The sequence below is a fragment of the Cucurbita pepo genome, chromosome LG08 (assembly GCF_002806865.2).
Source record: "Cucurbita pepo subsp. pepo cultivar mu-cu-16 chromosome LG08, ASM280686v2, whole genome shotgun sequence".
Taxonomy (NCBI): Eukaryota; Viridiplantae; Streptophyta; class Magnoliopsida; order Cucurbitales; family Cucurbitaceae; genus Cucurbita; species Cucurbita pepo.
Genome location: NC_036645.1, coordinates 2,718,189 through 2,743,003, shown reverse-complemented (window position 1 = coordinate 2,743,003; position 24,815 = coordinate 2,718,189). Strand labels below are relative to the sequence as shown.

The 24,815-nt window shown below is 35.3% G+C and overlaps 3 protein-coding genes and 1 long non-coding RNA gene across 9 annotated transcripts; 2 read left to right on the top strand and 2 right to left on the bottom strand.

Annotated features, from left to right (window-relative positions):
• Positions 1-1,110: 1,110 nt before the first annotated feature.
• LOC111800919 lies at positions 1,111-7,699 on the top strand. Of its 4 annotated transcripts, none has more exons than XR_002816053.1 (5): positions 1,111-1,404; positions 1,874-4,983; positions 6,158-6,414; positions 6,808-6,897; positions 7,614-7,699. It is a non-coding gene; the product is annotated as an uncharacterized LOC111800919 (long non-coding RNA). The 4 variants fall into 4 exon arrangements; XR_002816055.1 differs by having other exon boundaries at positions 1,112-1,404; positions 2,200-4,983; XR_002816054.1 differs by having other exon boundaries at positions 1,143-3,651; positions 4,766-4,983.
• LOC111800918 (probable serine/threonine-protein kinase PBL19) lies at positions 5,069-7,617 on the bottom strand. Of its 2 annotated transcripts, XM_023684838.1 has the most exons (4): positions 6,605-7,617; positions 6,134-6,394; positions 5,883-6,005; positions 5,069-5,801 (listed from the first exon to the last, which is right to left on the bottom strand). In XM_023684838.1, exons 1-4 carry the CDS (start codon positions 6,956-6,958, stop codon positions 5,256-5,258), a joined length of 1,284 nt encoding a protein of 427 aa, XP_023540606.1. In that variant the 5' UTR covers positions 6,959-7,617; the 3' UTR covers positions 5,069-5,255. The 2 variants fall into 2 exon arrangements, with proteins under 2 accessions (XP_023540606.1, XP_023540605.1); XM_023684837.1 differs by having other exon boundaries at positions 5,069-6,005.
• Positions 7,700-12,022: 4,323 nt separating the features above from the next.
• LOC111799683 (eukaryotic translation initiation factor 4G-like) lies at positions 12,023-18,054 on the top strand. 2 transcript variants are annotated; one of them, XM_023683121.1, is made up of 9 exons: positions 12,023-12,217; positions 12,350-12,588; positions 12,787-12,914; positions 13,333-13,524; positions 13,642-13,703; positions 13,838-13,891; positions 14,243-16,845; positions 16,999-17,193; positions 17,516-18,054. In XM_023683121.1, exons 2-9 carry the CDS (start codon positions 12,431-12,433, stop codon positions 17,844-17,846), a joined length of 3,723 nt encoding a protein of 1,240 aa, XP_023538889.1. In that variant the 5' UTR covers positions 12,023-12,217; positions 12,350-12,430; the 3' UTR covers positions 17,847-18,054. The 2 variants fall into 2 exon arrangements, with proteins under 2 accessions (XP_023538889.1, XP_023538888.1); XM_023683120.1 differs by having other exon boundaries at positions 12,023-12,221.
• Positions 18,055-19,137: 1,083 nt separating this feature from the next.
• On the bottom strand, positions 19,138-23,681 carry LOC111799815 (metacaspase-1-like). The gene is made up of 5 exons (XM_023683293.1): positions 22,866-23,681; positions 20,745-21,075; positions 19,803-19,923; positions 19,502-19,714; positions 19,138-19,335 (listed from the first exon to the last, which is right to left on the bottom strand). Exons 1-5 carry the CDS (start codon positions 23,230-23,232, stop codon positions 19,276-19,278), a joined length of 1,092 nt encoding a protein of 363 aa, XP_023539061.1. The 5' UTR covers positions 23,233-23,681; the 3' UTR covers positions 19,138-19,275.
• Positions 23,682-24,815: the final 1,134 nt, after the last annotated feature.

The following is a 24,815-nucleotide window of genomic DNA, read 5'->3' as shown; positions in this document are numbered from 1 at the left end:
NAAAAAAAAAAAAAAAAAAAAAAAAAAAAAAAAAAAAAAAAAAAAAAAAAAAAAAAAAAAAACTAAAACAAAAATGGGAATTCGAGATTAATTTTGTGAAATCAGTATTAAAAAACGAAACTAATGAACAATAATTTAGGAATTCTAGGTTTCATTACATTTTTTTATTATTTTATTTAATTTTGAAAAAAATAAAAATTCGAAGTTTCGAATAAAACTGACATTTATTATTTAAAATCGAATCGCTAAACTAAAGAAAAAAAAAAAAGCTTTCGTTTTATATTCTTTTGCAATTTTATTTCTTTAGACAAAAAGATAAGCTTTTGCATATTTCCATTATCTTTTTCAGCCATTGAAAGCAACAAAGTTAATAATGCATCTTTCTAAACAGCTTGGCAAAGGGGAAAAACAAACACTTTATTTATTTCTGTCGTTGAAATTTTTTCGTTATATATTGTCGTACTCAAATGCGAATATACAAGACGAGTGAGAATAGATGATATAGGTCGCGTATTGAAGCTAATTGATTCGACAAGTGAGCTGTTACACTCTTTAGCGGATTTTGACTTACACGACCACTGTTTTCCTGTCTTAATCGACCACCACCCTTTCGTGGGATATAGGTCAGTGCACACAGATAAGCACCGTACCCTGGCTACCAATTCATCTCGCGTCGCCGGGAAATTATGTTATTCTTAGGTTCGAGTTCTTTACTTTATGTCATATCAGCTTTAACGACTTAACGTTCTTATGTAATGTTTAATAAAATTTTATTTTTTAAAAACTAAGAATGAAATAACAAAATTATCATATAAATAATATATTATAAGGAGTCACTAGGATGATAAAAATTAATTAGTTAATTTATTTAAACAATTATATCATAAATATTAAAATTAATAATGCTAAGAGAAATTAATTTGTACCACAAAAATAACGATCTACCATGCGTTAATAAATAATTAAAATTACTAGATAAATATCAGTTATTTTTTAATGTTTTAAATTTTAATATTTTATTTTTAAAATATTATTTTATATTTGATACGTGTACGGCCTAATTTAGCTAATTAGTGTTGTTAATTAATTTATAAATTGGGATTCGGCCCAAGCCTACTATCATTGGGCCGTTTTCCTTTCCAGGCCCATTAAGTACATGGGCTTCTCAAGAGAGCCCAATATCCGGCCCAAATTTCAACTGCTCGGGCCCATTTTGAAATATCGTCTTCCAGTTCCTGCTGACCGTACATGGTTCTCTCTCCCAGTTCTTTCCCGCCTCTGTAACTTGCCGTCCGCCGCGTAATCTCCGATCAACCTACGGGTTGAATGTAAGTGAAAAGCTCTGCGAAGCTGCGCTGCCTTACAATGTTTGTCAATGTGCGTCGCCTACAGAACTCTTTTATGGTACATTACTACATTGGTCTTCTTCTTTGAGTTCACCCCAAACCACATTTTCCTCAAGTTTTTAAACGAGTATTGTTCGTCGTGTTCTTCGGATTTGGATAGTCTTGCATTTGATTACGTAGCTCAATTTTTTCCTTCCAACGACGGTACTTTGTGATTCATTTCTGAGTTCAGTGACTATTGATGACTGGCGTAGGGTCACTATTAGGTTATCCAAAGCGATTAAGCTGTATAGGATTTGAAGATACTTTTGAGAAATTTATACCCTGTTTTTTTGGTCAAGATTATGAAATTGTTTGAATGTTGAGGAACCGCGTTTGCGTTCTTAAGCTGGCATTTAAGGATGAGTGTGAAGGAACTGTTAGGTCTTGTTGTGTGGTGTTGTAGGGAAGTTGTTTAGGTATGTGGTTCGAAAGGGACCTCTCCCTCATAATTATATGTTTAACATAATGATTCTTGGGTTTTGTAGAAAGGTTGGAGCATGTGACGAGCAAATTTAGCTGTGAACCAGATGTTTATTCGCATAATATTGTGATAAATGCAAACTGCTTAAAAGGGCAGTCATCACAGGGGCTTCACTGGGTGAATTTGATGATCCCAAATGGCTGCAAATCTAGTATTGCTACAATCAGTTCCGTCATTGATGCCTTCTGCAGGGGAGGAGGGTGGATGGGGGTAGTTTAGTTATCTGGGAAACTTTTTGTTGAAATTGTAGATATGGGGATCAATTATTAAGGGATATATCTGTATCTGGTTTGCTTAACGATTCTTCACTATGTGATGTAACTGTCTCAGGACTGTGCATGGGCTTGTAGATACGATGAAACCATGATGTTTTTAGAGGATTTACTCGAGAAAGGATTTCCTCCAACTGGTTGCTTTTAATTCCATTCTTGCAGAATGCGGCAGTGCAAGTTTAGAAGAGAGAGCATTTTATGCCTATGGTACAGTGGCGAATTTGGTTTAACTCCTTCATCTTCCACGTGTAGTTCTTTGCTTATCAGCTAAGCTAGGAAGGGAACCTTGATGAAGCTAGGATAATTTTGTACGACATGATAGAGAAAGGATTCTCTGTCAATAACGTGGCTTTTACAGCTCTTTTGAATGGGTGCTTCAGGGCAGTAGATGTCATTACGGCTGAAAGTTTGTGGAATGAGATGAAGGGTAAGGGGTGTTTCCAGATGCAGTTGCATTTGCAGCTTTTATTTATGGGTTCTGTATGTCTGGTTTGATGAAGGATGCTTATGATATTGTGAGATCCCACATCGGTTGGAGAGGGGTATGAAACATTCTTTATAAAGTGTGAAAACCTCTTCCGAGTAGACACATTTTAAAAACCTTGAGGGGAAGTAAAAAAGGAAAGCCTAGAGTGGACAAGATCTGCTAGCGTTGGACTTGGGTTGTTATAACTGGTATCATAACTAGATACTGGGCAGTGTACCATTGAGGACGTTGGGGCCCGAAGGGCGGTGAACTGTGAGATCCCACATCGATTGGAGAGGGGAACGAAACATTCTTTATAAAGGTGTGGAAACCTCTTCCTAGTAGACGTGTTTTAAAACTTTGAAGGGAAGCCTGAAAAGGAAAGCCCAAAGAGAGCAATATTTTGTGTACAATTGGTGAAATCTGAAAAGTGGGAAAACCTAATATTTTTACGACAAACATGATAATTGGTGGGGAATGCAAACAAAGATAGACGAAGTTAGCCATTGGGACGTTCATGGACATGTATAAGATGGGTTTATCTCATGATATTGTCACTTACAGCACATTGATTAATGGTTACTGTAAAGTGACATGGGTAATGAAAATGTCAGATGGTAGGTGGGAACCTGATATAAGGACTTACAGTATACGAATTCATGGTTTCTGCACTGCCCGAAAAATCAAGTGGGCTGGGACGATACTTGAGGAGCTTATTTCAGCAGGGGTTGTTCCGACTACTGTAACATACAATACTATGATTACTGCTGTCCAGTGTCATCCTGGAACATGCTATGATGGATCATTAATTAGAGCATTCTTGTGCTCCATGAATCCTTATCCAAGATTTTTGTAATTTGATAGTGGCACGTGAATTAAACTCTTGAAGTTGAATGGCTGTTCCAATAAATTAGACTTAATGGAGCATGAAGCCAGCGAGAAATCTCATACTCCAAGTACTTAGAGAAGCTGCACAACAATTGATCCCAAGTTCCTGAGACGTCGACAAATAGAAGAATGTTCTTGGAGGATTCATCCTTTGAGGTAATAATTCGTAAAACTTGTCTCCAGTAGGAAAAACTCCAATTAATCTGCTGTTTTGATTTCTATATGGCTTTGGAGGAACCGTGATGTGTGAGTATTCTGATCTCTGTTTGGCTGATGTTGCGTAGGAATATATTATTTAGTAGCTTGGTGCATAATATAACCCTGTAACTTAACCCAGAACACCTTAGTTATATATATTTTTTACTCAGTTGACACATTCTATGGCAATGAAAGTTCATAGTTTGAATGTTCTTTTACTTGGTCTTAACACTTATTACTTGTTTGCCCGTTTTGCTGTATTTGTTTTGTCTATTGATTTCAACTTAGGCTGCCCATGTGAATGACTTTTTAGTCCCAAATCGCCATTGACCTATAAATTAGATATCATATAGGGTGAAAGCCAGTGATGAAACTGCAACTTGAATGTTGTTTTCATAGTAATTGAATTGTGAGATATATATATATTTTTATATATATGCTAGTGTTTGAGCCAGCATGTGCACACCTTAATTATTTTCACGGGACAACTGCATGACACATTTGTTTACCAAAGTAACTCATAAGATATTAAATCCTAGGTAGGTGGCTACTATGGCTAGAATCCATGAATGGAAAGTAGAGGTTAAATATTTATTTGTTTACTGTTTCCTTCCTTTCCTTTCATTGCGAAGGAATAAATAAATTGGCCTACTAGTCAAAATAATCAAATCCTAAGCCTAAGCTTAGATGTTTTTTAAGTTCAAACTATAGTGGTTATCCTATTTAAGATAAGATTTAAGTATATGATCTTCTTGAACATGTTTTGTTTTCCAAGTTATAGCTTGTATCCTTGAGTTCTAAGATATTAAATATCATTAAGAAAATATGTACGGGATCAAAAAAAAATTTATGAAAAAAAATTGTAGGATCCCTCTTGTTTATAAAAAAAAAAAAAGGTTATAGGATGCCATATTTAATTTAGTCCACTTGCAATTAACTTGACGCCTCACATTTATTAAAGAAAAGGGAGTTTGAAGAGGGAAAAGTGGGTACATCTCTCACTATCATCTTGACTAAGTAGATACAATATTAATGTTTAGTGATTATTAACGATTAAAATAATTTTGTTTAGAAATTGTGAGAATTTATTGCAGGTAGCATCTGTGAGATCCCACTTCGGTTGGAAAAGGGAACAAAACATTTCTTAAAAGGGTGTGGAAACCTCTCCCCCTAGCCGACGCGTTTTAAAACCGTGAGGCTGATGGCAATATAGAGTGGGCCAAAGCTTCGGCCTTCACAATACCTAAGTTTTTCAGGTGGATGAAGATGAAAGCCGCCCCACCATATCCTGTCAGTATCTATATCTATCTATATGATAATTTGTTTGTTTTCTGGGCCCCATAGGGCAAAAACTGAAGGATTTCAGACAATAGAGTATCATAACTCAAATAGACTATTTACATTAGCTTCTGTTCATCTCCTGCAGTAGAATTTCTATTTGGTGTCCTATGTTTGCTTTTCATTTCTTGATTGATATTCTGTTCTGCTCGTTTTCTTTGCTTTCAAAATTACAGCTTAGTCTATATACCAAAATCTGATTGTGAAAGTGTGAAAACAGCGTTTTAAGGCACTTTTGCTCTTTGCATTATCATAAATCTTCTTCTACTTGCACCCTCCACATGCTCTCCCAGTTTCTGCAGGTGGCTCATCCGCCTTCTCCACGAATCCATCACCTTCGTTTTCTCTGGTTCTCTTTCCATGTCGGGTTTGTTGTCGATGTTATCAGGACTTTTCTCGTAAGGCTCATTGTCGTCCTCAGCTTTAATGATCTGCTTCAATCTGTTTACTACTTCAGCCATTGAGGGCCTATCCTTCGCATTTTTCTCCAAGCAAGTGTTTGCTAACTTTGCTACTTTTCTAGCTGTATTGATGGGGTACTGGTTTTCGAGCCGAGGATCTATTATCGAACTAAACTTTTCGCTGTCTGGATTGATATATTTAACCCATTCCACAAGATTCTGTTCTGGTCTTGGATGATGTCTCTCCAATGATCGTCTCCCAGTTAAAATCTCATAAAGCACAACACCATAGCTCCATACATCACTTTTCGCTGTAAGATGGCCTGTCTTGATGTAGTCCGGAGCTGCATATCCATTAGTCCCCATCACCTGAGTGTTCATGATGTAGTTCATTGTGAGCATCTGTAAGTGATTAAAGGGAGAAGAACAAAAAAACAAACAAACACTTACTGCTGTTGAAACATGAGTGCGCCCAAATTCTGGCCCTTCCCTGGCAAGCCCAAAATCTGAAAGTTTTGGATGAAAATTTTCATCCAGTAGCACATTTGAACTCTTGAAATCTCTGTATATTATCTGTGCCACATTATAGAAGAACATGAGGGTAAATCTAGTCACAGCAAAAAGTGGTATGTTTGTGTATAACTATCTTGTTTAAATGCACACGCCCTCAAATTGAATTCTATTTGAGAAGATATGGGTACCTGAACTTCTAATCCTTCATGCAGATAAGCCAACCCCTGAGCTGCTCCAAGTACTATCTGCAATCTTGTTTTCCAAGCCAGTGTCGGTAGCGCCTTGTTGAAGAGATGATCTTCCAAGCTTCTGTTCGTCATATACTCGTATACGAGCAGTCTTTGTATTCCTCTTGTTCCATCCACAGCACAGTATCCTACGAGTTGGACAAGATTTGGATGCTCCACTATACCAAGAAATTGAACTTCTGCCAGCCACTGCTTGTGGCCCTATTTGCAAAATAGAAATGGTAAGTACAAAGAACAATCACTTCCTCATGAAAACTTGCCTTATTTTCCATAGGATTAAAGCTTAACGAATAGTAGTAATGATTTTCTGTTCTTGATGCATCTTATATGGAATGAATATAACCAGATCACCCAATCAGAATCTCCAACAAAGAGAAGAAATTCGCCCAATAAATTCAAAGAAAAACATACCTGTAAGCCATCCTTACTCAGTTGCTTGATAGCAACAACAAGGGGATCTCCCTTCCCATCAATGGGCTTAATTGAGCCTTTAAAGACACTCCCAAATCCCCCTTGTCCAATCTTAAGAAGCCTGTTGAAGTCATGTGTTGCCTCTCTCATCTCTGCAAATGAGAAAACTCTCAAATTATGTGCTTTCTCTTCATACAATTTAGGTACACTCCGAGTCGATGTTAGAGAGCACGAAGAAGCAGCCGTCCGACTGCATCCCGAAAAGTCAGATTCTAGCTCCCCTTTCAATTCAGGTGCGGATCTTTGATGCCTCCTACTCCTGGACTTGTTTTTGAAGTAGAAAAAGCACTTCATTTTCTATTAGATCTGGAAATTTGGCAATTCCCACGTTGTTTTGAGCCTCTGCAATTTATCCCCAGAAGAAATTTAATGCAGAAGCTTTCAGTTGTTTCTGATCTCAAAAGAACAGCTGAAAACACATCTTATAGAGATTGATACAAAAGCAAAAACAGAGGAAAAACCACAAGAACTATGATAGGAACGTTCTCGATGCCAGATTGAAAAACTCCGAGTACAGAACAGAAAGAAACAACAGCTGAAGGAGAAGAAGAAGGGAGAATGGGGAAACAAGGAGACAAAAGAAGACAATGGTGGAGAAAAGACTTGTTTGGTAATACTTGTACACAAAAAACAGACAAAAAGGGCGGCTCTTAGACTCTCTTACGGTGAGATCCCACATCGGTTAGAGAGGAGAACGAAACCCCCTTTATAAAGGCATGGAAACCTCTCCCTAGCACACGCGTTTTAGAAACCTTCTGCTAACGATGGGTTTGAGCTGTTACAAATGGTATTATAGCCAGGTTTCGATCTTGCGACCCGTGGGTTACTCTTTCCTTGTTCCTTGAAACAGTCCAAACAAAGATTTGTTAAACAGAAGCTTGAAGCTGGAAAGAAATTTGAGGAGCATTCTTTTTCTGACTTGTGCTTCTTGTTTCTTCTTGTTCTGCAGGAGATCGATGAGACCCAGATGGGATCAAGGGAAAGGGCCAATTTGTTGAGTCTGGCTTGAAGTTTCAAGTTCCATTTGAGCCTATGGGTACGTACAGTTGTTCTTGGTCGTAGCCTCTTTATGATCTCGTGATGTTTGGTGGGTGAACTGAATGAATGAATCAATGAATTTTACTGCTCTGTTTTGCTTTTTGGATGTCAAATAGTTGAAGATAGAAGCATGGTCAAAGGGGAACCCAAAGGATAGACAAAATTATGATTTTTTTCCATTAAATTGCAGATTTGACCATATAGTTCGGCTCGAGATCTCTCAAGCCCCTTGTTGTACCAATGTCTATATTCCGTTCTTAGGAACTAATTAATTTCAATAAAAACTAAAGGATAGACAAAATTATGATTTTTTTCCGTGAAATTGCAGATTTGACCCATATAGTTCAGCTCGAGGTCTCTCGAGCCCCTGTTGTACCAATGTCTATAATCCGTTCTAGGAACTAATTAATTTCAATAAAAAAAAAAATGGCNACCCATATAGTTCAGCTCGAGGTCTCTCGAGCCCCTGTTGTATCAATGTCTATATTCCGTTCTAGGAACTAATTAATTTCAATAAAAAAAAAATTGTCAATTTCACAAATGAATTACTAAATAAATTTACAAAACTTATTTAATATTATTTTTCATTAAAGTGGTATTTGTAAGCATATAATTTGGTAAAATCTAATTTTCTTGAAGAAATAAATATTTTGAAATTTATTGGATTTTTTTTTTCTCAAAATAATTACAATAATAATAAGTACAATAATTATTTATTTATATACGTCAAACATCATAGATAGACTTTTTCTTTTTATTTTTAAACAAAATTTATGACAAATGGTTCCATCAAAATTTGCTGCAAAGTCAAGAGATGAGAAGGTTAGTTAATTAAATATTAAATTAAAAAATCATTTAAAATATTAATTTCAATAATCATTTAAAAAATATTAATTTCAAACTATACAAAGTGAAATTCCAATATTGCCCTTCATAATATTTCCAATTTGTATCCATTAAAAAAATGTTAATTATGGTAACTTTTAGAAACTTGAGCTACATTTCAAAATCAACAGCTAAGATGCCAGGTTTTCTGACCGTGATATTTAAGAAAATAATAAAAGTTGACTTTGACTTTTTTTAGTTGACTTCCTTTCATTTTCTAAATGAGTGACAATTGCCCCGTTTAAAAGTTATAATCTATGTTTTAATTCGTTGAATTATACTCAAATTAATTTAAAAAATGTTAATATAATATATTTTTTAATATTTATTATTGAAAATCTTATAAATATTAAGACCACCTTAATAATTATTTAAATAAATATCAAATTTTAATTTTAATTTTCTCACTCATTTTTTCTACTATTCTACAATTTTTTTTTTGTAATTTCTCTACTAAATTCTCGAGTCAAGTCTTATTTAGTAGGTGAAATCATTTCTACAATGTTAAAATTTTCGATTTTTTCTCCTAACACATGACTAATGTGGTTGACTTTAGACATCTCGTCCAACGAAATAAAACAAAACTAGGTTTCACATTAAACTTATGCAGTTTCAGTTCATTCATGTATCCATCTTTTACCCGAGCGTCGTAGTAATAGAGATATTGTTTTAAAAGAACGAGCAAAATTAAAGTTTTTTTTTTTTTTTTTAATTATCTAATTTAACCTATGTATGCTTATAATATATTAATTTCAAACTATGCATAGATGAAATCCCAATATTACCCTTTATAATTTAAATAATTTATTTAAAAATTTGAGGCAGATTTCAAAATCAATACCAAAGCTACGAATTTTCTGACGTTGACCGTTGTGAGAGTAACAAAGGACAAACAAAAACAAAAACAAAAACATTGAGTTGACTTTGACCAAGTCTTTGTTGACTTTCTTGCTTCAAAAATATGTTTTCAATATTAAAAAAAAAAAAAAAGGAAAATATTACAATAAATGTATAAATCTGATCTTTAAATTTTCCAGCTGATTTGAAAAATATAATGTTTGGGTAATTATTTTTCATATTTTTTTTTTAGAATAATTAATGTAAAAAGAATATAAATTTTTATGTATTATTTGATCATTTTTTAAAATTAAATCTAATTTTCTCACTAAAAAATTACAATTAAAATAGTCTTTGAAGAAAAATGCTGCAATCCCCACATTTTAAGGAAAATATTTTTTATAATTACTAAATTACAATTAAAATAATTTAATAATAATAATAATAATAATTAGTATATTTAAAAATTTATTTTTCTAAATTTGGGTTGAGTCAAGTCTTTTTTGGCAGGTGAAAACGTGTAATATTTTTCAAAATTATCAAAATATTTTAAATAAAAATAGTCCTGCTCTATGCTCGGGATTCAGTCCATTATTTGAAATCTGAATTGTAACGTTCCAGATAACTAAAAATCATACCCACAAACTAACACGGTTTTTTGTTCTCACTCATATGTTTTATATAAAAATTTTCGAGAGGTCAGTTAAACTGAGATTGATTCAGATTAAATATACTTCATTGTTATATTAATTACTCGTATGTTAATATTGTTACAAATAAAGATGCCATGAGACGGGGACGGAGAAGGGGAGCATTTCTCGTCTACGTTCTCACCTTCTATTTCAATCCATATCTTTGCGAAATTGTCTATTTATTTTTGTTGGAATTAGGTCGAAATTCTCTCGAAAAAAAATATAAATAAAAAGTGAGGTGAGCAAAAATAAATAATATAATCTTTATCCCCCGACCCATTTAATTAACGGAGTTAAATAGATAGCTCTAATTACAAGTCATAATTATCGAACATTATCATCACGATGTTATTAAAATTTGTAACAAATTAATATATTTTATTGTGTGGGTTAAATTAGTAAAAATATTTATAAATTTTGTATTTTATCTTAAAAATACTCTTAAACTAAAAAAAAATGTAAAAAATATATATTTATAATTAACTTTCAATATTTTAAAAAAATACCCTTAAAATTTAAAATTTTCACTAATACCCTTCTAATTTAAAAAAAAATATATATTCTTACTATTTATATTTTAAAAAATAATAATTTTTTTATAAATGTTAATGTTAATTTTTTAATTTTTTAAAAGAGTTTAGTATATATTTTTTAAATTATTTGAAAGTGGAAGAGTATTATCATAATTTTAAAAAAATTTAAACTCATTTTCTTTAAAGATAAAATATAAAATTAAATGATATTTTTATTAATTTAATTCCAATATTTGTTACTCAAAATATCTCTCATAAATTATTATTATTATTATTATTATTTGGTTTCCTTTCTTTTTTAGGAAATATCTGAGCTTATAAAATTACCGCTTATTTCAAGAAACCAAAAGTATTTTCCATTCTCTTGTGACGTCAACAGGTTACTTTCTTCTCCTCCTTTCTTTTTTTAATTTCATAATTAATTATTTACTCATTTTTACCCTCAAAATTTTACCAGTCCCATTGAAAATCTACCAACTGTGGTAAAACTTATAGATTTTCTTCTTTATACTAATATTATACTAATATTTACGGCTGTAAGACTCCTTGAAATAATCTTTGTTTAAACTAAGAATTGAGAGACTGTAAAAGAGATTTTTTACTGTTAGATAAATTCGGCTAGAGACTGAAGATTGTATTCTCTATCTAGTTACTGCTTTTTTTACATAAAAATATATATTATAAATTAGAATAAATTAGAATTTATATATTTTATTTGTTGACTTTTTACAAATGGACGGTCATTTTATTTTAATCTATTATACTTTATTTTAGGTAATAAATCTGAAACCGGGGAAATTAGGGTTAAAACCATGAATTTTGGATTTTCTGATAAATATGATGGTAATATTTACGTAGAAGATTATGATGTAATATTAAAATTTTAATTTTTTTAATGCGTTAACAAAATCATATTAATTTTTTTTATAATCTTTTATTAAAAATTATATTGTAAAATAGAAATTATACCCTTGAAAATTTTGGAACCATTTTTTTTAAAAAATTAATTAATAATAATAATTATTATTATTATTATTTTTAAACCTGATCTCCATTCCCGCCCTGATCCTTGTAAAAATAAATGCGAAATTTTGCGAGAGTGGGAAATGAAAAAGGAGCGGGGATGGAGATGGAGAAGGTTTCTCCGTCTCCGTCCCGCCATGTAGACATCTATATTTCACGACCTTCACATATTTTTTAATTATTTTTATGGTATTTTTATTATTGTGTTAATTAATTTAGAGATAAATTTGAAATTATATAGATTAAAATATCTTAAAAAAAAGATAATTATTAGGTTAAATATTAATAATATATTATCTAATTGAAAATCCGCTTTGAATTACGTGGAAAAATCTGACCCCTGTTTTGCCTTTAACGCCCTCCTTTTCCCTCCTTAATTTTGTAGCCGTCTTTCTCACTCTACCTGTCCTTCTCTCTCTAGAATCCTCCATTGTTGCCCAACAGACTGGCGCTTCTCTGTCACCTAAATTCTCTCGGAAAAATTCTCTGCTCTTCACATTCACTGTCACTTCGGATTCTGGAAGATTCTTCGCCGTCTCTTTTCCGTGCGTAAGTTCTTCGTTCGCGTTTTATGCATTTCTCATTCCTTGGTTGTTGCATTTTCTTTGATGCATGGCGGCTGTTTGCAACTTTGTATGAAGTTCCTGATGGTTTTGGTTGTGTGTGATTGATTGCAGGGGAAAGAAAAGCCGGAGGTGATTTCTGTAGAGAATTCTTGAAATTATATATATACATTGGGAAGTAAGGGATTGGTATAGATGTCTTTCAATCAATCAAGGCGTGATATGAATGAGGAGTCTCCATTTAAGAAATCTGTGCGATCATCGAGCTTGAATCAGCAGAGAAACTCTAGCGGACTTCATTCTAAGTCGGGTGATTCCGGCAGGTGTGCGCCGGCGATCGTCTCTAACCATAGGTAATTACGTTGCGATGTTGTTACGATTATGAATGGCTTTGTGTTTTTGCTTTCTTTTTTAAATTTTATTAAGAAATATTATATGAATTCTGTGGTTTGATCGCTACCGGTAGGTTTCGAGGAATTGTTTGATTTTCTACATTGTTCTTAGTACTAATTCATTTGTTTCTTCTTTTTCCCCGTTCCGATTTGTTTTAGTTTTAAGCAGTCTAGCGACGCACAACATGCACGGAAATCTAGGGCTGGAGTATCGTCTATAAATTTTACCGTTTCTACTGCCCCTCGCGGAGGACAAAACGGTTCTCATGTTCATCCGCAACAGAATGGTACGAGATCTTTAGTAAAAAAATCCGTTTATCGTTCGTAAGGAAGCTGTTCAATCGCTTTTTATGTAGTAATTGTTGGATGATGAAAGTCCCACCTCGGTTAATTTAGGGAATGATCATGGGTTTATAATCAAGGAATACTCTCTCCGTTGGGATGAAGCCTTTTGGGGAAGCCCAAAGCAAAGCCATAAGAGCTTATGCTCAAAGTGGACAATATCATACCATTGTGGAGAGTTGTGTTTGTCTAAAAGTAATATCATGTCATCAGCATTTGATTTATATTACAATGTGAATGCTGTATTTCCAATATTGTTTCTGTTTCCTTTTGATTTTATTTTTGGTAAGGCTTTTTTTAACATTTCTTGTTCATTTTTGTGTAATGATTTTGCAATATATGAGTTTAATGCATTGCTTGCAGGTTCAGCGTCCAATCCAGCAAAATTGACTGAATCCCAGAGCGCGATTGTTAGAAAAAATGCAACTTCTCAAACGACCTCAAAAACTTCTAATGCATTTTCAGAATCCAAGAGCGGGATTGTTCAAAATAATGCAACTTCTAAACCCACCTCAAAAACTTCCTACACCAATGCTTCCTCAACCCCTGTTAAAGGTAAGATAATTATGTTTAAATTTACGACGGATGAGTGTTTTGGCATGTCGTGGTGCTTGATGACATTTAGTTTGGTTGGTTCTGTGATGCTAACCGTAGTTTTCTTTCATGTTCTAGACTGGGGAGAAGAGCATAAAACATTTTCACTTCAATTTGGATCCTTAAGTCCTGGTTTTCAGGTATGCATGCCATCCTTTCCATGATTATTTAGTAATGCTGATGATATCGTTACTATATCTGTAAATGTAATTCCTAGTAGTCGATAAGTTATATGATTATATCTGATATGAGGATTGGGGCTCTGGTACTTCAGATTCCTAGGACCAGCTCAGCTCCTTCAAATCCGGAAGAACTGATACCGAACCAGGTTAGAATGCGTTGAATGCTACTATCTTGGTTTATATATGTGTGTGTTAATGGTAACCCAAGTAGCTCTGGCACTCGTTGACTATATTCTTTTGTGATTTTGGTTCTGGCTTCCATAAATTTTTCACGAGTATAGAAACTCTTTTCAACTGTTGCCATGCACCATTGTCATCTCTACATCATTTGGATGGTTTTTCAGTATGCTTGGCCTAAGCTCTAGATTTTAGCATTTTTTTCTCATGCTCAGTTGTTCATATGATCTATGGATTATATTCATCTATACTCACGGTTCTTGTTTGTCTTTCTTGCCGACTGGATTTGTTTGATTCTTATCAGTTGTTTTTATCTGCAGGCACAACACCATTTGTTTAAATCTGTACCTCCAGGGTCTGTGCAACCAATAGCAAAAAGTCCTAATATTGGAAAGCCCGTACGAACTTCAGAGTCAAATGCTGCCGAGAGAGGAGGTTCGTCTACTTCAAATGAAGTTTCCCGTGCAGAGTTTAGTGTTGAACGTGCAAGTTCTTATGCAGAAGTTAGTAATTGCGATTCAGACTCAAAAACACTGGAGAAATGGGATGAACCTGTTAGTTCTCATGCAGAAGTTGACAGTTCAAAGGACAATAACGTTCTTTCTAACTCCATAACTCATGGAAATAAGACTTCACTTATTAGTGCATCATCTTGTCAAAGCGATGGCGACAAAAATACTGAAATGCGCCGAGCTGATCTGCAGTCTGCTCCTGTTCAAACGTCTGAACTCTCAGAGATGAAGCATGAAGGAGATAGATTAGAGCACACAGGTTTTCAGTGTGATCCTAACTTTATACCGGTTGTTGAGGATAAACCTGTTATGGATACAAATAAGACGAAGAATAGGTCTAAAAGAGGGAAGAAGAAGAGAAAGGAAATTCTTCGTAAGGCAGATGCTGAAGAGAAGAAAGAGATTGTCATGTCTGCAGAAAGTTCCAATGGGAGCTTAAATATGAAACAGGAGTCTGCTGGTTCCATTAAGGATGAGGCTGTCTTGACCAAGAAGAACGTTGAGGGTAAACTCGAGCTAGATGATTGGGAAGGTGCAGTTGATGTTTCTACTGTTAAATTGAAAGATGAGAGTTTTAAAGACAAGGCCAAAGGAAAAGTAGCACTGCACCACGAGGGTGGGGGTGGAGATATGGCCAAAAAGTACTCCAGAGATTTCCTCTTAAAATTTGCAGAGCAGTTCGTTGACCTTCCCGATGGATTCGAAACCACTCCCAACACGAAGGCTTTAATGAGTATTAACCATGGTTCTCACTCTGTTAACAGTAAGACATTTGCTAATCTTGAAATAATGGATAAGCCAAGTGGAGGGGCTCGACTAGACCACCATGCTATTACTGTTGATGACAGACTATTTGCTTCAGGGCGGGATTCACACCTGGATAGCGGTCGACCTACGCAATGGACTATCAATGGCGCTTTAAAGAATCCGAGGGCACATATTGGCTCTCAGGGAAAGATTCAGAGAAATGACTCAAATGCTGATAGGTGGCAAAGAGATACTAATTTTCATCTGAAAGGTTTAGTTTCTCCTCCAACACCATTACAGATGATGCACAGAGCCGAGAAGAAGTATGAAGTGGGTAAAGTGGCTGACGAGGAAGAGACCAAACAAAGACAGCTGAAGGCTATACTAAACAAGCTAACTCCACAAAATTTTGAAAAACTATTTGAACAAGTGAAAGCTGTTAATATTGATAGTTCTAAGACACTAATTGGCGTCATCAATCAGATCTTTGACAAAGCTTTGATGGAGCCTACTTTCTGTGAAATGTATGCCGATTTTTGTCTTCATCTCGCTGATGAGTTACCCGATTTCAGCGATGATAATCAGAAGATTACCTTTAAGAGGTTGCTTTTAAACAAGTGCCAGGAGGAATTTGAGAGAGAGCAGGAAGAAAATGATGAAGTTAACAAAGTCAGTGAGATGAAACAGCCTGCAGAGGAACAAGAGGAGAAGAGAATAAAGGCCCGCAGAAGAATGCTAGGCAACATCAGATTAATTGGAGAGCTTTACAAAAAGAAGATGATAACAGAGAAAATCATGCATGTATGCATCAGGCAATTGTTGGGTCAATATCAAAATCCTGATGAGGAAGATATTGAAGCACTGTGCAAATTGATGAGCACCATAGGAGATATGATCGATCACCCCAAAGCTAAGGAGCACATGGATGCATATTTTGAGATGATCACTAAATTATCTAAGAACATGAAGCTGTCATCCAGGGTTAGATTCTTGTTGAAGGATACAATTGATTTGAGAAAGAATAAATGGCAACTTAGGAGAAAAGTTGAAGGGCCTAAAAAGATTAATGAGGTGCACAGGGACGCCGTTCAAGAACGTCAAGCTCAAACGAGTAGATTAGGCCGTGGTCCTAGAATCAATGCATCATTGAGAGGAACATCCATGGATTTTGGCTCTAGAGCGTCTGCACTATTGCCTTCTCCTAATGCTCAGGCTGGTGGTTTTCATGGTTCGACACCCCCGGTTTGTGGTTCAAGCATTCAAGACACTCGTTTTGAGGCCAAGGCATTCCCAAGTCCATTGCCCCGAAGACTTATTAGTGATGATGCTATGACTTTGGGTCCCCAGGGTCATTTAGCTAGAGGAATGTCCATTAAAGGGCCACGATCCGTTTCATCCATTCCGTTACCGACTGGTAATAACACACACAGAATGCCGGCTGCTTTAAGTTCCATCTCCAAAGGAGACACCCCTTCAAGAAATTTGTCACAGGAACCTGGTATTGCCAATGGATATAAGCAATTGGCAAACATTGATAGCAGCCTCGGAAGCTCTCAGTCAATCAAATGTGAACAGCCAGCTTCGACACCGAATGGTCATTCTGAAGTTATGTCCAAAGAACGTCTACGAAACAAGTCCATAGCAGCGATTAGGGAATATTACAGGTACTATCCCAATATTGTTTCAAGTTCTTGATTCAATTTGCATGGAAAGTTTCTTGAATCACGAATATCCATCCAAACATATTTTATACCATTTAATGTTGCTTCACTTCTTCTGGTTGTTCTTAGTTAAAAGTAAATCAATTTTGCTTTCAGTGCTAGAGATGAGAAAGAAGTTACTCTGTGCATCAAGGACTTGAATTCTCCTGGATTTCATTCATCCATGATTTCTCTTTGGGTCACAGACTCATTTGAGAGAGAAAACAAAGAAAGGGACCTTTTAGCTAAGCTTCTTGTTAGCCTCACCAAATCACAGGATGGTACATTGACTCAACTCCAACTTGTCGAAGGGTAAATATTCTGAATCTTTCTACTCTTATGGATGGTACATTCATTCCTTAAAAGAAATAATTATATTTTTACCATAGAAAATCATAAAAATCATCAAATTTTGTTGCATATTCTTTATAGTTTGTAAGCATATGTAAGTCTCTAATCAATTCATCGATCTGGATGTATAAGAAATCTCATTAAACCTTAACAATATTTTGTTCGATAGAGACCAAATTGCTACGTATTAAAGTTTAGGGACCAAAAGCATATTTTTAACATGCTTTTCTTCCTCGCAACTTTCTCGAACACGATTATTTACTCTCATGCATCATTTTACCAGAATCCAACTTGTTCTTGCCACTCTGGAGGACGCGGTCAACGACGCCCCAAAAGCTCCAGAATTTATGGGACGATTACTGGCAAACATGATCTGGGAAAACTTGATTCCATTGAAAGAAATTGGGAAGTTTATACAGGAAGGTGGAGAGGAGGCTGGAAGTCTTTTGGAAGTTGGGCTTGCAGCTGATGTTCTTGGAAACGTGCTGGAGGCAGTTCAATTGGAGAAAGGTCAGATTTTTGTGAATGAAATTCTTCAAAGTTCTAATCTACAATTGGAAAGTTTTCGGCCTTCATACCCAATCAAATCAACAAAATTAGAGAAATTTATTTAGTTTGCACAGAGAACTTTGTGAAATCAAGATAGAAGGAATTCATTAATTTGTGATTTTAGGTTCTTTCTTTCTTTTTTTCTTTCAAAATGTTGTGATTTTAGGTTAGTTAGTTAGTTACTTGGCTATAGTAAGCTCATGGGAATTTTGTCATCCATTCTCACACATCAATTTTTGTTTACAATAGTAGCCAACAGTTTTGTGTTGTTCATGTATTAGTCTCTTACACAAATTTAGTTTCTAAATTTTCGTGTTTATATTTATTAAGCTCTTAAACTTAAAAAAGTTATTGTAAATCGATAAATTCTTGCATTTTTAAATGTTAAGTAGGATCGAAAATTTTTAATTTTATGTCATTAATATTTTTTTAACCGACATAAAAGTAAATTTTTTATATGCTTATTAAAAAAGTTTAAATTTATTAAGATTGTTTAATCGACAACTTACTATCAAATCACACACTCTTGAACAATCCAGAGTAGATCAGGAGACGCTATGCAAGGTTTAGGAATTAATGATTGCTAGATTTTTGCAAAGCTAAAGGTCCTTCTAGAATATTTGCAAAACGTTCACAGAGAAAGCTAATTTAACGGATTGATTCCAACCAAGAGCTGGTTAGAAGCTGACTTAACGGATTGATTCCAACCAAGAGCTGGTTATAAGATAAATGACTCTTAGATCGAACTTGGAATCTATGATGGTCACTCTTAGATACCAAGACAATTCACTCTAAAATTAGCTTGATCAAAACTAATTCAATGAATGCAAGGTTTGAAAAAGAATAACACCAAAAAGGTATCAAGAAAACACGAAAGTTTTGTTTGTATTCAATCATTCATCTCCAAACATAAATATTACATGCCTCTCAATAGGCTCAAAAGATAACCCTAGGCCTAAAAGATAACCCTAGCATAATAAAGTTCACCCACCAACTACAAATGCTATTAAATACAAATTGAAGAAAATGAGGCATTCATGAATTGAAGAAAATAAGGCATTCATGAATTGAAGAAAATAAGGCATTCATGAATTGTCTTAATCGGTAGTTCAATTACCCATGGCAAGTAGTTACTTTCTAATGTCAGCCACTCCATCATTTTCTTGATTTGATACTTAATCTTCTTTGCATTGTTTCTTGTAATTGCTCGTTCAGGTACAAGGAAGTGATCAGTTGTTGGATTCATATCATTTAGGAATTACGATTCTTCCTCGTATTAGTCCTACTTTCAAATATGTTTTTTTGATTGAAAGTATATATATCAAACTATAGGCTGTTCATCGACGGCTTCTCGAGTGATCGATTGAATTGCCTTATTTTCCATGCCATAAATTTCTAACGACCATATATCAAATAGAGAAAATAGGCCGACATAGTCCTCCTCCAAATGTAATCTTCAACCATCATCTTGTAAGTCAATCAAGGAAAAGGAAATTACAGAAAGAAAGGTTTCGTATAAACATCGAACGGTTGACACGCGGTTAATTGTGGCTCCTGCAAATACCCAACGATTAGAAGCAATTCAACTCAAATGAGATTTGAACTAAACTTCTTAATAACAATATACTATCATGTTGTTTGGTTAGATTGTATGCATTCATGCAACCTCAAACATGGAACTCTTACAGAACCAGATGATCTACCATGAAAACTGAAGTACCTGTCCGAGACCACCTATGGCGCTCCCACCAGTCAAAAGCATGGTGACCAGCGACGTCACGATACCGCCACCAATGTCGCCACCAACTCCTGCATTTTTTATAGCATTTCGCATCGAGTTCAGTATGCTCCCATACGTAGCTCCATGTCCGAGCTCGATCGCTTGGATGAAGCAGAAAGTCATGGCACCTGTTGATGTTATCTTTGACAGAGCCTGTGCCAGTTCAAGTAATTAGCTTGACATTAAAGCAATGCGATTGGGATAAAAAGAATTGTGGATTATGAAATGAAGTGTGACTTACAGATGTATCAGCAGAGGTCTGGTTATCATCACAGCCACTGAAAGAAATAACTTCTCCACCACTCGTTCCTTTCCATACTCCAGATCGCGGGCGATGGTCCTCCCATTTGTATTGTCCACTCCTATGAACAAAGGGGAAAAACAATAAATGAAAAGCTGAATCCAGGATTAACAACATTTGCTACTATTTGACTATCGATATGCTCGAACCTTTGGTGAGAGCAACATCGACGTCTCATATTACTTTCAACTAAAAAACGTTAACATGTTTATGCAATACCAACCTGCTCATTCTGCATAGGAATGATAACAACATTTGCTACTATTTTCTATCAGATCTAGATCTTTTGGACGGTTATGACTATCGATATGTTCAAACCTTCGGTGAGAGCAACATCGACGTCTCATATTACTTTCAACTAAAAAACGTTAACATATTTATGCAATACCAACCTGCTCATTCTGCATAGAAATGATAACAACATTTACTACTATTTTCTATCATATCTAGATCTTTTGGACAGTTATGACTATCGATATGCTCAAACCTTCAGTGAGAGCAACATCGACGTCTTATATTACTTTCAGCTAAAAAAGCGTAAACATATTTATGCAGTACCAACTTGCTCATTCTGCATAGAAATGACAACCGTTTGCTACTATTTTCTATTATATCTAGATTTNTATCGATATGCTCAAACCTTCAGTGAGAGCAACATCGACGTCTTATATTACTTTCAGCTAAAAAAGCGTAAACATATTTATGCAGTACCAACTTGCTCATTCTGCATAGAAATGACAACCGTTTGCTACTATTTTCTATCGTATCTAGATCTTTTGAATAGTTATGACTATCGATATGCTCGAAACTTCAGTGAGAGCAACATCGACATCTTATATTACTTTCAGCTAAAAAGCATAAACATAATTATGCAATACCAACCTGCTCATTCGGCATAGAAATGACAAATCTAGTACGGTTCCACTATGGCAAGCATCTATGAATGCATGAAGCTTTACACCTTGAGGAAGAGGTCTAACAATTGCCGTATTAATTTCATCATCAATGATCATTCCCTGAGTTTCAAAGTCCAAAGGGCAAAGTGTTTCATCATATCCATCAACTTCATCGCCATTATAGTTCCTTTGGCGAGATCCGTGACCAGAATAATGGAAAACCAAGGAGTCACCTGGTTGACAACCTTGTACTAGCCAATACAATGCCATTCTAATGTTGTTTTTGTAGGGAATTCTGTAGGGGTCAGTTTCTTCTTCTGCATATCATTTTCCAGAATGAATGTAAGTAAACTAGAGATATGTTATCATACAAAGATCATAAACATTGGAATGGCATGAAAGAGAATCTTCCAATATGAATAGAAAATTGGATAAATCTGATTTGTTCTTCTCTTCCAATATGAATAGAAAATTGGATAAATCTGATTTGTCCCTAACAAGAACGGATACAGATGAGGGACAAGAATACAACATGACACCGACATGGTGACACGTCATTTTGTACATATCTAGGACATGGACTGCAACAGCCAAAACTCACCGCTAATAGATATTGTCCGCTTTAACCCGTTAGTATCGCCGTTAACTTCATAATTTTAAAACGCGACTACTAAGGAGAGATTTCCACACCCTTGTAAGGAATGTTTCGTTCCCCTTTCCACCAGATGTGGGATCTCACACAGACACAACAATGACACATTTATTAAAATATATTTCATATTCATACTAGAAAGAAATTCAAAGTTAATAGGTTTAAGAAAACTAGTTGGGTGCATTTCACTCTCAAAATTTATAACTTTTGTCCTAAATTATTATATGCCTATTTAGTTATACTTGATAAGTGTTTGACTCGTGTCTTAACAAATGTTAGACCTATATTAACTTCGTACTATCAGTTTGTTCTACCAAATACTACCGATGTCACTCTCTCATGTGAGATCAGTTACAGAGGCCCCAAAATTCTTCAAACTACTTCGCAGTTAGTCTCCTACCCCATTTACAACTATAAACCTTCATAACAGTATCTGGGGCATACCATAAATGGACAACAGCACTCTCCAAGGTGCACACAGGCCGCAGATAGTTCTTGTCACATACCAATAGTTAGAAAGCTCCCCTGATTTAAACTTAGGCAACCAATCAGACTAACAAATGACAAACTCTCAAGAAACATGGGATTTAACACGTACGATGCTGCTAAGTTTTGAGGTTCGACCCATGATATTTCCTTCTAAAAGCACAATATTACCACTTTTTGTTAGGAATCACGACCTCCACAATGGTATGATATTGTCCACTTTGAGCATAAATTCTCGTGGTTTTGCTTTTGGTTTTCCTAAAAGGCCTCATACCAATGAAGATGTATCTCTTACTTGTAAAATCACGATCATTCCCTAAATTAGCCAATGTGGGACTCCCTCCCAACAATTCTCTCGAAAGTACACCCTTTGTTCGACACTTGAGGGACTCCCTCCCAATGATCATTCCCTAAATTAACCAACGTGGAACTCTCTCCCAACCATCTTCAACACTTTCAACTTATAAATCTTCTCACTATAATATGTTTTTTTTGTTTGTCTACTCAATAAACGGTGCAAGGCTAGGAAGATAGAAATTATACCTCAGCATTCAACATGACCGTAGAGGTCCAAACACACAAGTGAAAATGAAATCTCTGATTCTTTTCTTTCTTTCAATTAAGACCACACCCGCCCCATAGTCCATCTTTGGGGACATCAAAGTTGTTCTTTATTAAGCTCAACCTAAGATTAAAAACGTGACCTCTAGGTTTGAGTAACTCAAAGACTGCGAGCCTAAAACAGGGAACCCCAGCCAATGCGCCGCCCTTTGGGGCTCCTAATTCTTCCCAATACATGCAAACAAAAGTTCCCATTTGAACATTCCTATTAGAACGAACCCATCAGAAGTACCAAGAACAAGACAGTTCTAGTATTCCATAAAAATTAAAACGTTCAAGATCAACATGCAATACACTGTATATCTCGTGATGAACTACAGAGATAAAGAGAGAGTTGGGCAAAAATACCTGTAAGCATGAGGATAGAATCTTCTGGAAAACGGAATTTATTGATCAAAAGATAACGCATACACTTAGCGTCGTTGAGGCAACCCTTGAGCTCATGTCTCGAGTGCCTATAAGAGATCCCACAGATCACAGCCCTTTTACGGCCATGCGGATGGGCGGGAGGTCCCGGCGGCGCGTGGTTATAAGGCGACGGTGCCGGCGGAGGCGCTTGATAAGACGACGGTGGAGGGACGGAGCGTGGGTCCATGACCTGCGTCACCGCCCTGCATATAGCGCAGCGAATCGACGAAGCTCCCGGCGGGAGCTGGAGAGGAGTCCGGCAACTGGAGCAGTTCACCAGCATCGGCGGCGGGTGCGGATAGTACATCGTCGGATTTCAAATCCAATCAAACGAATTCCAAATTTAGGGAAAAGGAAAATAAAAATAAAATTTACAAATAACTTCAACAGAACAGGATCTTCAAATAAGATCGATTAAAGGATAAACTACAGATTATGGAATATGTATAACGATAATTTGTCGACTATCTTGAATTCAAATATAATCGCACTTCATCCAACTTCCTTTAATGCAGCTACGAATAGATTCCAATTTCAAGAACTACACTCCTTACTGCTTTGATTTCGCCGTCCCGAAGCTGTAGAGATCAGTATCAGAAGATTTCTTCAGCGATTCGTGCGGCAGAAACAAACCTGAGAGGAAAAAAATGGAGAGAGGCCAAATTCAAGAGGGAGCTAACAAATTGATAGAAATTAGTAAGAGATGATTTCTTCAGCATTTTGCATTTTGATTCTCCCAACATGGGAAATGGCGAATGGGGCCGCCGGCGTCCTGCTCCATTACCATTATTATTATTATTATTTTAATTTTTTGTTTTTATTTTTTAATTTAAAGAATTTGGAATCGAATTTGCCGGGANAAATCTTATAGCATTGACCCCTTCACCATTATAAGATTTTTTTTTTTTTTTTTTAATGATAAAAAGACTGTATTTCACATTTTAAATTTTTCGATAATAACTTTTTAAAAAAATAAAAAATACTTTTATAGTTATTTTTTAAAATATAAATTATTATTAATTTGTTTAAATTAAATATTAAAAAATACACCGACGGTTGGATTTAAAAATACCCATACATTTTTTTTTTTAATTTATTAAATTATATATCTATCAATGTGAGACGAACATGACTCTCCACAATGGTATGATATTGTCCACTTTGAGCATAAGCTCTCGTGGCTTTGCTTTAGGGCTTCCCAAAAGACGTCATATCAATGGAGTCAGTATTTCTCACTTATAATAAACTCATGATCATTCCTTCCATCAAACAAAGTGCGCCTCCTCTTAATCGAGGCTCGACTCCTTTGGAGTCTTAGTCATTTTTTACTGCCTTCGAGGAGGCTTGGCTCATTTTTCTTTTGGAGTTCTTTGTTCGATATTTGAGGATTTACCAATCTATTGGCATGACTAAGTTTAGGGCATGACTCTGATACCATGTTAGACGAACACGACTCTCCACAATGGTATGATATTGTCCACTTTGAGTATAAGCTCTTATGACTTTACTTTAGGACTTCCCCAAAATGCCTCGTACCAATGGAGTTACTATTTCTCACTTATAAACCCATGATCATTCCCTAAATTAGCCGATGTGGGACTTCCATCATCAAACATCCAAAACCTCTCGTATATTAATTGATAATATATATTTGAGGTCTATAAATTTTAAAATTATTTTCAATTTGTTTTCGTTGTATTAAAAGAACAATAATGTGTAAATGTACTGTGATGTCCCAAATTAGTTGGGGAGGAAAACAAACACCTTTTTATAACCGTGTGGAAGTTTTGAAAGAAAGCCCGAAAGTGAAAAACCCCAAAAAGACAATATCTGCTAGCGCCGAAAGTGAAAAGCCCAAAAAAGACAATATTTGCAAGCGGTAAATCTGGG

What these genes read in the sequence shown, in the direction of transcription:
- LOC111799815 (XM_023683293.1), bottom strand. Translation starts at nt 23,232, where the DNA reads ATGTACTATCCGCACCCGCCGCCGATGCTGGTGAACTGCTCCAGTTGC. An exon ending in TTTCTATGCCGAATGAGCAG is followed by an intron (nt 19,924 to 20,744) that starts GTTGGTATTGCA and finishes CTTTGTTCATAG; the next exon opens with GAGTGGACAATACAAATGGG. An exon ending in CCATAGGTGGTCTCGGACAG is followed by an intron (nt 19,336 to 19,501) that starts GTACTTCAGTTT and finishes GGGTATTTGCAG; the next exon opens with GAGCCACAATTAACCGCGTG.
- LOC111799683 (XM_023683121.1), top strand. Translation starts at nt 12,431, where the DNA reads ATGTCTTTCAATCAATCAAGGCGTGATATGAATGAGGAGTCTCCATTT. An exon ending in CCTTAAGTCCTGGTTTTCAG is followed by an intron (nt 13,704 to 13,837) that starts GTATGCATGCCA and finishes CTGGTACTTCAG; the next exon opens with ATTCCTAGGACCAGCTCAGC. An exon ending in CAACTCCAACTTGTCGAAGG is followed by an intron (nt 17,194 to 17,515) that starts GTAAATATTCTG and finishes TCATTTTACCAG; the next exon opens with AATCCAACTTGTTCTTGCCA.
- LOC111800918 (XM_023684837.1), bottom strand. Translation starts at nt 6,958, where the DNA reads ATGAAGTGCTTTTTCTACTTCAAAAACAAGTCCAGGAGTAGGAGGCAT. An exon ending in TGAGTAAGGATGGCTTACAG is followed by an intron (nt 6,395 to 6,604) that starts GTATGTTTTTCT and finishes TTTTGCAAATAG; the next exon opens with GGCCACAAGCAGTGGCTGGC. An exon ending in ATGAAGGATTAGAAGTTCAG is followed by an intron (nt 6,006 to 6,133) that starts GTACCCATATCT and finishes AATGTGGCACAG; the next exon opens with ATAATATACAGAGATTTCAA.